Genomic DNA, 12,364 nt, shown 5'->3' on the forward strand with positions numbered 1-12,364 from the left:
TGCAGAGGAGGGATCTTAGTGACTCCAGCTCAGACCAGGCCTGTGTGATTAAGGGTTCAAGAGTTTAAGAAGCAGAAGTGGGGGTCCAAAGTGATAGCGCAGTGGCAGGGCATTTGCTTTGCACGCGGATGACCCGGGACAGACCCGGTTTCCATCTCTGGCATCCTGTATGGTCCCCTGAGCCTGCCAGGAGCCATTTCTGAGCACAGAGCCTTGAGCACCACCAGGTGTGGCCCAAAAACAAACAAAACAAACAAAATAAAAAAGCAGAAGGGGCCAGAGAGAGAGAGCACGGGGTTGGGGGGCAGAGGGAGGACTTGCTAGATTGACTATGGTTTAATCCCCAGCATCACACAGAGTCCTTCAAATTTTTCTAGGAGTAATCCCAGTGCTCAGAGCCAGGAGCGAGCCCCGAACACCCCTGGAGTAGCCCTGAAATTACATAAATAATAAAAAGCCTAATACAAGGGGCCTGAAATAGGCTCAATGAACCACACACACACACACACACACACACACACACACACACACACACACACACACACACACACAATACCTGGATCCAATCCCAGACACCTCGTGTAGCCCAAAAACCAAAACATCAATAGAATAAAATAAAAAAGCATAAGAAGTAGTAATGATTCCACGTCCATTGTTCTCAGTGAGGGAGGAAAAGGGAAAGAGAGCAGCAGAGACAGCACAAGCTTGATGCATTCGCCCTGCATGGAGCCCTACAGGTACGGTCCCCAAGCGTTGCCAGGAGTGCTCCCAGAACACCAACCGAAGTGCTCTTCGAGCACAGAGTCAGGAGTCAGCTCTGAGCATGGGGTGAGGCCTAAATAGGGGGAGGACAGACCAGGGCGAGGAATCAAGCAGAGAGCGACAGTCCACAGAGACCCCCTCCACATCAGACTTTGAAACCCCCTCCCATATTGGGGCCCAACTGAAATTGTTGGGATTTCCTGGGGCACACAGCGAGGGTGGGTGATGCGGAAGTTCATTAGAATCAGAGGCTAGGCCTGGCTAGAGGAAAACTCTCTGATGTTTCGGTGTGCAAGGTTACGGCTGTCCCAGAATCCAACCAGAGTACTCAGTTCTGAGCACCCAACTAGAATATCCAATTCTGAGCACCAAACTTTGCCACCTCCTGTGGGGCCCTGGGAAGACATGGGAGCAAGTCACCCCCCACCCCACGAGTAGCACTGTTGGGGTCCACAACACCCCACCTCGGAGGAGCACCGCAACATGTGCGCAAGAGTGAGTCCTCCCCCAAAGTTCCCCCCTCCCCAGTCGGGGGTGTGGACTGAACTGGGCATGTCAGGGGCCTCTGTGGCTTCGGTGCCCTTCCACATTGGCAGGGCCACTGGGCCAAGTGCTCTGGCTCTGGAACATTCTTCCCTGCACTCCAGGAGAGCAGTCAGGCGCCCTGGGTGTCCTTTCTCCCCACTTGGCATTTCCTTCCAGGCCTGGAGGTGTGGGGATTCTGGGGGCACATCTGCCCATCCCCACAGGGATGGATGCAGGCCAGCCCCTCGCACCCACTTCTGTTCCCTTGGGACACATGCGTGCAGCTGGCCCTCCTCCTGCTCCTTGTGCTAAAGAAGAGCCCACAGGGGTGTCGCTCTGAGGGCGAGACGGTCCCCCAAGGCTCCTTCATTGCCAAGTAAGGACCCCATATGTGCCAAGATCCTGGCTGGGGCATGAAACAATAAAGGGGAAATGAACCCACAGCCCAGCTCAGCGTGCTGGTGTGGACTGCGGGGTCCTTAGAGGAGGAGGCCTAGCTGAAGGCCCCCCGGGAACCTGTCACCTTCTGCCAAGAGACACCTGCAGTTTCAAACATTCTACAAACTGCATGTCCAGGCAGTGGGTGCCAATGGGAGGCTACCCTGGACTTACAACAGCATCGACTGACATTTGTTTTGTTTTTTCTTTTTTTTTTCTTTTTTTTTTAGGTTTTTGGTTTTTGGGCCACACCGGTGTTGTTCAGGGGTTACTCCTAGCTGTCTGCTAAGAAATAACTCCTGGAAGACATGGGGGAACCATATGGGACACCGGGATTCAAACCAACCACTTTTGGTCCTGGATTGGCTGCTTGCAAGGCAAACACCGCTGTGCTATCTCTCTGGGCCCTTGTTTTTTCTTGATTTTGGGGGCCACACTTGGTGGTTCTCAGGGATAACTCCGACAACTATCATGACAGTGGTAGTGAGTGAGAGAAACAGAATGCCTGTGTCCAAGACAGGCAGGGGGTGGGGGAGGAGGGAGATGGGAGATTGGTGAAGGGGAGTGTTCTTTTTTTATAACTGAAACTACAAACAGGTTTGTAATCATAGTGCTTAAATAAAGATTTAAAAAAAGAGAGAGGGAGGGGTTGGGTTGGTGAAGCACGCGGGAAGGAATTTGCCTTGGACACGATTCGATCCTCCGGCGTCCCATATGGTCCCCCAAGCCAGGATCGATTTCTGAGCATCACCGGGTGTGGCCCAAAAAGCAAAAATAAATAAATAAATAGACAAAAATTAAAAAAGAGAGAAAATGTGGGGAGGCCTGGCACCTTCCCCTAAAAGAAAGAACCCCAGCCATACACAATAGTGACCTGTGACACAAGCAGTCCAGGGGCCTAAGGGTGGAGGTACGGGATTGCATTCTGGGAACTATGGCAGAGGGAGGTCAACACTGGTGGTGGGAATTGACCTAATTTACTGGCACTAAATGCCTGAAATACAACTGTGAGAGATCTATAGCTCGCAATGGTCTCAATAAAAAAAATCAATCAATAAATAAAATAAAAACATTTCAAAATAAAATAAAAAAGGGGGGGGCCGGCGAGGTGGCGCTAGAAGTAAGATGTCTGTCTGCCTTGCAAGCGCTAGCCAAGGGAGGACCGTGGTTCAATTCCCCGGCATCCCATATGGCCCCCCCAAGCTAGGGGCGATTTCTGAGCGCTTCGCCAGGAGTAACCCCTGAGCATCAAACGGGTGTGGCCCAAAAACCAAAAAAAAGAATAAAAAAGAAAAAAGAACCCCAAACCACAGTGTGGGAACCAGCATCTAAAATTGTCAGTCCTGGGCCAGTGACAGTGGGGAGGACTCTGGCCTTGCATGCAGCTAACCCGGGTTCGATCCTCACCATCCCATAGGGTTCCCCAACCACCACTCAGAGTGATCTCTGAGCACTGTCCGGTGTGCTTCAAAAGACACAAAACAAAATAAAACTTCCACCTGATCCCCAATAGTTCGGAGCACAGAGGCCCTGGGTTCAATTCCTGACACAGCACAGTCCTTGAGCACAACCAACGGGTTTCAGGAATCCCGAGCACTGTAGGATATTACTAAGTGAGGAGTAACTTTAGACCCCCCAAGTACTGCTTGAGAGATGGCCCTCTCCCCACAAAAACACCACCCACTTTAATTTCTGCACCAAGGCCTTCAAGTGGAAGGCCTGAAGCTGCAGAGCCCTAAGACAGATGGACAGTCTGACATGCTCGTGAGGACACGCTCCGTGCTCCTCGCAGCTTGCGCATATGTGCTCAATTCTTGGTACAAGAGGAAAGATGGAGTTTCGAAAAGGAAAAACTGTGGAGATGTCCCACCAAATTTCTGAGTTGTCCCAGTGACAACTCAGTGATATTTTTTTCATTGCCAGCTGTGGCTACACAGATGTTACTCAGTGAAAACGTCATCTCAATGCAAAGGTCACTTCAGTGAAACGTCACTGTGACCTCAGCACAAGCATTACCTTGGAGCAAGTGTTACTTAAGCAAAAATGTTACCTCAGTACAAAAGTTATTTCAGTGCAAACATCACCTCAGAGCAAATGTTACCTCAGTACAAAAGTCACTTCAATGCAGACTCACCTCAGTATAAAAGTTACTTCAGTACAAACATTACCTCAGTGCAACATCACCTCAGAGCAAATGTTACCTCAGTACAAAAGTCATTTCAGGGCTGGCGTGGTGGCGCTAGAGGTAAGGTGTCTGCCTTGCAAGCACTAGCCTAGGACGGACCTTGGTTTGATTCCCCCAGCGTCCCATATGGTCCCCCATTCCAGGAGCGACTCTGAGCGCATAGCCAGGAGTAACCCCAAGCGTCACTGGTGTGGCCCAAAAACCAAAAAAAAAAAAGAGAAAGAAAGAAAGAAAGAAGAAAGAAAGAAAGAAAGAAAGAAAGAAAGAAAGAAAGAAAGAAAGAAAGAAAGAAAGAAAGAAAGAAAGAAAGAAAGAAAGAAAGAAAGAAAGAAAGAAAGAAAGAAAGAAAGAAAGAAAGAAAGAAAGAAAAGTCACTTCAGTGGAAAGGTCACCTCAACACAAATGTCACCTTAGAGCAAATATTACCTGAATACAACTGTTAGCTCAGTACAAAAGTTCCCCCACTGGCCAAAGAGACAGTTGAAGGAAGCCTGGGCCAAACACACCCAAGGCCCCGAGGCTGATTCCTGACACTCTCTCTCCACTCAAGACTATCCACCAGGCGTTCCATGGGGACTGTCTCCATTGCTAGGTTTGGGCCTTATAAGAAAGGGAAAGAAATCAAACAGATTGTGTGTGATTGAATTTTCCCGATGCCCCCATTTTAATAGACTATCTTGGGGAATCAATTTTGTTTTGGGGTTACACCCAGCAGTGCTCAGAGGTTACTCCTGGAAGTACTTGGGGGGAGCCTGTGCAGTTCTGGAGAGTAAACTTGGGGCTTTGCCCGAGCCTTAAGTCCTGTGCTCCCTGTCTGGCCCTGAAGATGTTTTCAGAACCACCACGTTGAGCCTGAAAACTCAGCTTGCTACAGAGTGGATAAATACTTCTAGGTGCTCAGGACAAGGGAAAGGTGGAGGGGCCAGAGGAGAAAGTGCAATGGGTAGGAAGGACACTTGGTTTAATTGTGGCCTACCCTGGTTTGGCCCCTGACTCTGCCTATGGATCCCCAAGCCCTGCCAAGAATGCTTACTCCCTGAGCACAGAGCGAGGAGTAAGTCCTGGGAGTGCTTCAAAAAGAAAGAAAAAAGAAAAGCAAAGTGGGCGTAGAACTCTTGGTTTTCGAGTCAGAGCAATAAGCACAATGGGAAGGGTGTTTGCCTTGGACACAGTCGACCTGAGTTTGATCCCCAGCATCCCATAGGATTCCCCCGAGGCTGCCAGGAGTGATTCCTGAGCACAGAGTCAGGAGTAACCTCTGAGTGTGTCAGGTGTGTCCCCCACCAAAAAAAAAATTCTTATTACTGGGGCCAGAGTGATAGCACAGCAGTAGGGTGCTTGCTTTGCACGCGGCTGACCCAGGACGAACCTGGATCGATCCCCAGAGTGCCATATGGTCCCCTGAGCCAGGAGCGATTTCTGAACTCGGAGCCAGGAGGAACCCCTGAGCGTCACTGGGTATGGCCCAAAATGCGAAAAATAATTCTTATTACTGATCTCTCTTGATATATAGAGCTGCATCTAAATAAATATTATTGTAGATGTAGATTTTGTTTACATCATGCGTATATGTTTTGGGGTTGGGTGCTCAAAGACAGTGTTTTAGGGTTCAGGTGGTGCTGAAAAGCAAACTAGGCTAGAGCCTTAAGCCCTGCACCTTGACCTGTGACCCTGCCCTCTCTCTGTTTAACCTGTTGTCCCCCCCAAAAATGCTATTTCCCAAAGCTCCTGTCTTTTTGGAGGTTGTTAACTGGGACCAAACAAGTCCTTGTCCTCGTCGAATTTCATTTAGTTTAGTTCTCCGCATTTTACTTAGGTTTCTTTTTTCAGTTTGGGGTGGAGGTCACATCCGACAGTGCTCCGGGCTGACTCCTAGCTCCATATGCAAGGATCCTTCCTGGCGGGGCTCAGGGCACCCTATGGGTTGTTGGGAATCAAACCCACAACTCCCAGGTACAAGGCCAGCGGTCTCCCCCGGAGCACTGTCACTCCAGCCCCTAGCCACTTTGTTTATGGCCACACCAGGCGCTGCTGGAGACTGACTCCCCGCTCCGTGTTCAGGGATCACTCCTGGCAAGGCTTGGGGACCTGAGGGGTGCAGGCATGGTACCCGAGTTGACTCTGTGCCAGGCAAGTGCCCTCCCTGCTGTACTATCCCTCGGGCACTCTTGTCATTTTTTACGGAAACCGGGGTGACAGACTGGAACTCCCAGGGGACCAGCTCTGCCTGGCCCAGCCAGGCCCGGTGTTGGTTCAGGAGTCCAGCCCATCTGGCCCCTGAGCCAGGCGGCAGCTCTGAGGCTCCTGTTTCACCGGGAAACAGATGCTCGGTGTAGACAGAGACAAGCCACAGGCCAACTAGATTCCCAGCCACCCCCTTTTCTTGCCCTTGTCCTCTTCTTAACTGGGAGGGGGGGTCCCTCCACACTAGGGGACCACATTTTGGTCCCTCCTCGGCGTCTCCATCCTTCCTTTCCGCCTTAGGGAAACAGAATTGACTTTCCTGAAAAGGCCCAACCAGCAAGCAGCACCCAGAACCTCCCCATGCCACCACCTCCCTCCACCACGGGTCCTCGGGCTCAGACTGACCCAGAGGCCCCCCAGCATCTCCCCTGTTCCCAATTCCCTTTCCTTGCTTGTTTGGGGGTGAGGGCAGCACCTCTTAAGTGGAGAGGATGATCCCCCGGGGTCACGGGCTTGCAGCCACATCCAATTTTCCAAATACCCCCTCAAATCCCCATAACCCTCACCGGTGGCACCCCGCAGCAGCAAGCCGGGAAGGGCTGGCCAAGTTCCCAGGGGGTTGGGGTTGGCGGTGGGCGCGCGGGGATAGAATGAGGGGTAGAACCCGTTGAAGTTTGCAGGTTTGAGGGGGTGCGGGCCGGATGTCCCCGGGCTGCGGGGCCAGGAGAGGAGAGGAGAGGAGAGGATAGGAGAGGTGAGGAGAGGCACCTGCGTCCCCTCCCGCGCGCGCCCCGCGATTGCACCAGATCCGCAGCGCGGGGCGTGCGGCGGGGTGGGGGGCCAGCGGGGGGTCGGGTCGAGGCCTGGCCGGGCCGGGGCGCGGGGTGCGGGCTGGGGTGCGGTGGTGCGGGGCGCAGGGCCTCCGGTGCGGCCTCCGCGCGCGCGCTCGCTCGCTCACCAGAACCGGCGCTTGAGGGGCAGGAGGCTGCCGCGGTTGGACGGGGTCACGCCCAGCGCCATCTGCAGCACCGGCAGGTACTTCTGGTACTTCATGGTGGCCGCGCCCCGCCGCCAACGCCGCCGCCGTCGCCGCCGCCGCATAGATCAACGCGGGGCCTCCCTCGCCGCGCCGCGCCGCGCCCCGCGCCCCGCGCGCGCCACCGCCGCCGTGCGTGGCCTCTCCGGGCCGCCCCGCGCCCGCCCGCGCCCGCCCGCGCCGCCCAGCCAGGCCCCCGGCCTCAGTTTCCCCCGGCGAGGGCTCCGAAGCCGGGCGGGTCCGGTGCGCGCGGGGGACGCGCCGCCCCGGCCCACTGGGCCACCCGCGCCCTGCCCAAGCGCGCGCGCCGCCTCCAGGGGGGCGCAGAGGCAGAGGGACTGGACTGGACGGGACGGGACGCGCCTGGCACCGGGGGTGCCAGAGACTCGGGGTGTCCGTCGACGCGTAGGTGCAGGCCTTTTCTCGAACCTATGTTGCGCGCACCTGTGTTGGATGTGAGTTTGTGCATGGCGCACGGCACGGTGTGGACTAGAGACTCGGGGTGCGCCTTGACGTTCGCAGACCTTTACGCACATGTGTGGCGTACACCTGTGTTGGATGCGCGTCTGTGTTCGCTTGCACGGCGAGGCGCATGGCACAGGGTGGACCAGGGACTCGGGATGCGCGTCGACGTGTGTATGCAGGCCTTGACGCAAACCTGTGTTGCGCGCACCTGTGTGGGATGTGAGTCTGCGTTCACCTGCCTGGCTTGGTGCATGGCACAGGATGGACCAAGGACTCGGGGTGCATGTCCCCGTGCACAAGGCGCGTCGACATGTCCAGGCCTTTTATGCAAATCTGTGTTGATGTGAGTCTCAGTGTTCGCCTGCATGGCGTGCGTGGCTGGCGCATGGCACGGGGTGGACCAGGAACGCAGGGTGCACATCGACATGTGCAGACCTTTACGCAAACACCTGTGTTGGATATGAGTCTGTGTTCACCCACACGGCAAGGCGCATGGCACAGTGTATGTTTGCATGGAACGTACACACATGTATGTGTGCGGACACATGATCGAGGATGTGCCTCTATGAGACATGTGAGTTGTGACTGAATACTTTTCTTAACTGGTGTTGGAACACACCCAGAGACCTTTCGGGGTTACTCCTGGCAGGTCCCAAGGTGTGGGAGATCCTATGAGATAACGGGTCAGCTGGGCCGCGTGCAAGGCAAATGCTGCGTTCTCCACTAGGCCCCTATTCTGTTTTTTTAGGTTCCATGTTCAAGGTCGCAGAACAGCTGCTAGAACTCCAGCCAGCAAGTCTGAGTCTTAGGAGACTAGAAATGGAAAGATGAGGGGGTGAGACACCTGGATGGCCTCACCTCAATGTCAAGTCCCCTTTAGTTTTTCAGGAAACGTCAACCACTGGTTTCTAGCTAAGCTTCAGTAACCATGTTCTTTACTTTGAGGAAAGTTAGGTGTTTTTCGTTGGTTTTCAGCTGGGCTCGCTGTTCCTCAGAGCTGTGTATCTCCAGAGGCAGCTATTAGGTAGACAGCCACCACCTCTGCCTTCAAGTGTCTGAACCATTCGTCAGTAGAGATATACAAACTTACTTGGGGCCAGAACGGTAGCATAAGCAGGGCACTTGCCTTGCACGCACTAACCTATGCGCTGTGATTTGATCCCCTGGCATCCCATGTGGTCCCCCGAGCCAGAAGCGATTTTTGGGCACATGGCCAATGAATAAGCCCTGAGCATCACTGGGTGTGACCCGAAAACCAAACCAAACAAATAAACAACTCACTTGAGGGCCAGAGCAATAGTATAGAGGTAAGGCGTTTGCCTTGCACGCAGCCAACCCGGGACAAACCCTGGTTCAAATCCCAGCATCCCCTATGGTCCCTGAGCCTGCCAGGAGCGACTTCTGAGTGCAGAGCCAGAAGGAACCCCTGAGGACTACCGGTGTGACCCAAAAACAAACAAACAAAAACAAAAACAACCTTGCTTGAGGAATCTTTTACTCACTTTCTCAAGTCTGTTGGCCAGTGAAAGCAGCTGATGTGGGCTCTGATTTACACATCCCCAAGGCTTGAACACTCCATCTGGCCTCCCAACACCCTGCAGACATGCTGATGGTCTCCTCCTATGTCTCAGTAAGGCTGGCACCATCTGGCACCTCTGCCTTTGGCCCAGAGCAGCAGTGGCTTCATTGGCCCGATCCTGAGGTGGGAAGGGACAACTCGGGAGGACCAAGATACAAGTCACTTGGTAACTAAGCACCCCTTGGTGACAGCGGCCACTCTGTGCCACAACAATATACCCATGGCAGGATCTGAATAGGATTCTTTCTCCTCTGTCAGTCTCAGGATGAGGAATGTGACAGACTGAGATGAAGGTTTAAAAGAGGGCCAGAAAGGTGGTAGAATGGGCAAGGCCTTGTGTGCGGCAACGTGAGGCAGATCCCCAGCACCCCATGGGGTTCCTTGAGCTCCTCCAGGTGTGTGTGATCCCTGAGTGCAGAGCCAGGAGTCAGCCCTGAGCACTACCAGGTGTGGCCCCAAAACAAAACAAAAGGAAATTAAAGAAGCAGGCAAAGGGCAGTGAGAGAAAACTTTATTGTGGTCTTCTTCTTTTTCTCTTTTCTTATTTGATTTTTGGAACCACAGCAGATGCTCCAGGAATACTCCCAGCTCTTGCTTGGTGTCATACCTGGCATTTCTCAGGGAACCATCCCCCAAGCACTGGGATCAATCTGGGACCTAATATAGGCAAGGCCAGGGCTCTCTCTGGCCTATGTGCTCATTCTTTTTTTTTTGGGGGGGGGGCACACCTGGCTGCGCTCAGGAGTTACTCCTGGCTCTGTGTTCAGAAGTCACTCCTGGCAGGCTCAGGGGACCATATGGGATGCCAGGATTCCAACCATTATCTGTCCTGGATTGGCTGCACGCAAGGCAAATTCACTTCCACTATGCTATCTCTCCAGCCCTTTTGTGCTCATTCTTTTTGTTTGTTTGTTTTTGGTTTTTGGGTCACACCTGGCAGTACTCAGGGGCTCCTCCTGGCTCTACACTCAGAAATCGCTCCTGGCAGGCTCGGGGAACCATATGGGATGCCGGGATTTGAACCACTGTCCTTCTGCATGCAAGGCAAACACACTACCTCCATGCTATCTCTCCGGCCCCATATATGCTCATTCTTTTTTTTTTTTTTGGGCCACACCCATTTGACGCTCAGGGGTTCCTCCTGGCTATGCGCTCAGAAATTGCCCCTGGCTTGGGGGGACCATATGGGACACCGGGGGATCGAACCGCTTGCAAGGCAGACATCTTACATCTAGCGCCACCTTCCCGGCCCCTGTGCTCATTCTAAATCCACCTTTTTCTATATCTTAAATGTCTCCTAAAAACATCAGGGATAGCTGAAGGGTGAATGGCTGGAGAATAATTGCCCCACCAAATCCTTCTTTCCCCTTGCTCAACCCCGTTGAATATACATTTTCTTTTTGTTCAGCCTTGTGCTGGTTGCTAGAACTTTCAGCAATAGTTTTTCCAATGGAGTGTGCCCAAGGGGAAGCTATTTTGAAGGCTACAGTGAGCAGCAAGAAATTGGAATCGCCTGAGATTAACTTCCAGAGATGAATAATTGGGAGAAAAAAGAGCAGAGGAGGTGGGATGTTGGGCTGGTTGCCATTTTTTTCCAGCCAGTGAAGCTCTGCTCAAACCCTCAGAAGGCCCAGATGCAGACTTTATTAGTATTTATTGTTATTGTTGTTGTTAGGGTTGAGGAAACCACACCTGGCAGTGCTCAAGGCTGACTCCCGGCTCTGTATTCAGAGCTCACTCTTGGCTCTACACTCAGGGATCACTCCTGGCATTTCTAGGGGATCCTGCAAGGTCCCAGGATCGAACCCAGGCCTGCCATGAACAAGACAGTGCCCTCCCCACTGTGTTATCTCTCAGCCCCAGAAAATATGTGTTTTCATAGCGTTGAATCCATTTCTCTCCTACTTTTCAGGCGTAAGCCTCGTCTTTGAAATCAGAAGAGTCTTTGAGAATCTAACAAGGTACATTTAGGTCCATGGGCACAAAGCAGTCTGAGTAACACATTTGCCTAAATTATACAGCTCCTTCAATATGGTAATTAAAATTACATCATAAACATAAGCACGGCAGCTAATGGTTTAAAAAGAAAACGGTTTCCCTTCAGTCAGGTATTAATTTCCCTTTGGTGCTACTGAGGCTATTGAGGGGTGAAGTGATTCTCCTGCCTGTGGGGAGGAGTGCCAGCTTGGGGCATCGAGGCCTCTCCACACACCCCTATTCTGATCCTTCAGAGCAGATATCTATCTCAACTTTAGGTCCTGTCATTCTCTCACCCCTGGCTCTGTGCTCAGGGCTTATTCCTAGCAGATCTCAGGAAACCATATGGGGCCCCCGGGAACAAACCCAGTTCAGCCCCATGCCAGGCAAGCACCCTACTCCTGTACTATCTCTCTGGCATCATTCTGGTTTTTGATTCTTTTTTTAATTTACAAAAATCCTATTTCCTTTGTGTAAAATTTCTAGTGTATGGTGGGCTGGAGAGATAGCACAGTGGTAGAGCATTTGCCTTGCATGCAGTGACCCAGGACGAATGGTGGTTAGAATCCTAGCATCCCGTATGGTCACCCAAGCCTTCCAGGAGCGATTTCTGAGTGCAGAGCCCTGAGTAACCCCTGAGCACCACTGTCAATAGGTGTGATCCAAAAACAAAAACAGAAGAAGAAGAATTTCTAGTGTATGGGCTTTCTGCTTTCCTTTTTTCTTTGAATAATTTCTATTTTGAAACACACTGATCTGACCTTTATTTTTTCTTTGAGGTCTCCAGGGTCAAAGTTACTCTTTTTTTTTTTTTTTTGGCCACACCCGGTGATGCTCAGGGGTTATTCCTGGCTATGTGCTCAGAAACTGCTCCTGGCTAGGAGGGCCATATGGGATTCCAGGGGATCAAACCATATGGGACGCTGGGGGATCGAACCATGGTTTGTCCTGGGTCAGCCATGTGCAAGGCAAACACACTACCACTGCGCCACCGCTCTGGCCCCAAATTCATTCTTTTTGTGGGGGCAGGGGAGCAGCACACTCAGCAGTGTTCTGGGTTACTGGGTTACTCCTGGCTTTGTGCTCAGTGCTCAGAGAACCCTATGGGATGCCAAGATTGAACGCACAGAAGGCAAGCACTCTTCTGTGCTGCACTGTGCTGCTCTCTCTCTCTGTCTCCTCTCTCTCTGTCTGTCTCCTCTCTCTCTGTCTC

General features: G+C 52.5%; 1 protein-coding gene across 1 annotated transcript in view; it reads right to left on the reverse strand.

The window, feature by feature from the left end:
• Positions 1–7,202, reverse strand: part of TJP1 (tight junction protein 1) — a 140,835-nt gene extending 133,633 nt beyond the window's left edge. Inside the window, exon 1 of the mRNA XM_049782664.1 lies at positions 7,053–7,202. Within this exon, the coding sequence (XP_049638621.1) occupies positions 7,053–7,195 (143 nt within the window). The 5' untranslated portion in view covers positions 7,196–7,202. The remainder of the gene's footprint in view (positions 1–7,052) is intronic.
• Positions 7,203–12,364: the final 5,162 nt, after the last annotated feature.

The sequence above is a fragment of the Suncus etruscus genome, chromosome 11 (assembly GCF_024139225.1).
Source record: "Suncus etruscus isolate mSunEtr1 chromosome 11, mSunEtr1.pri.cur, whole genome shotgun sequence".
Lineage (NCBI taxonomy): Eukaryota > Metazoa > Chordata > Mammalia > Eulipotyphla > Soricidae > Suncus > Suncus etruscus.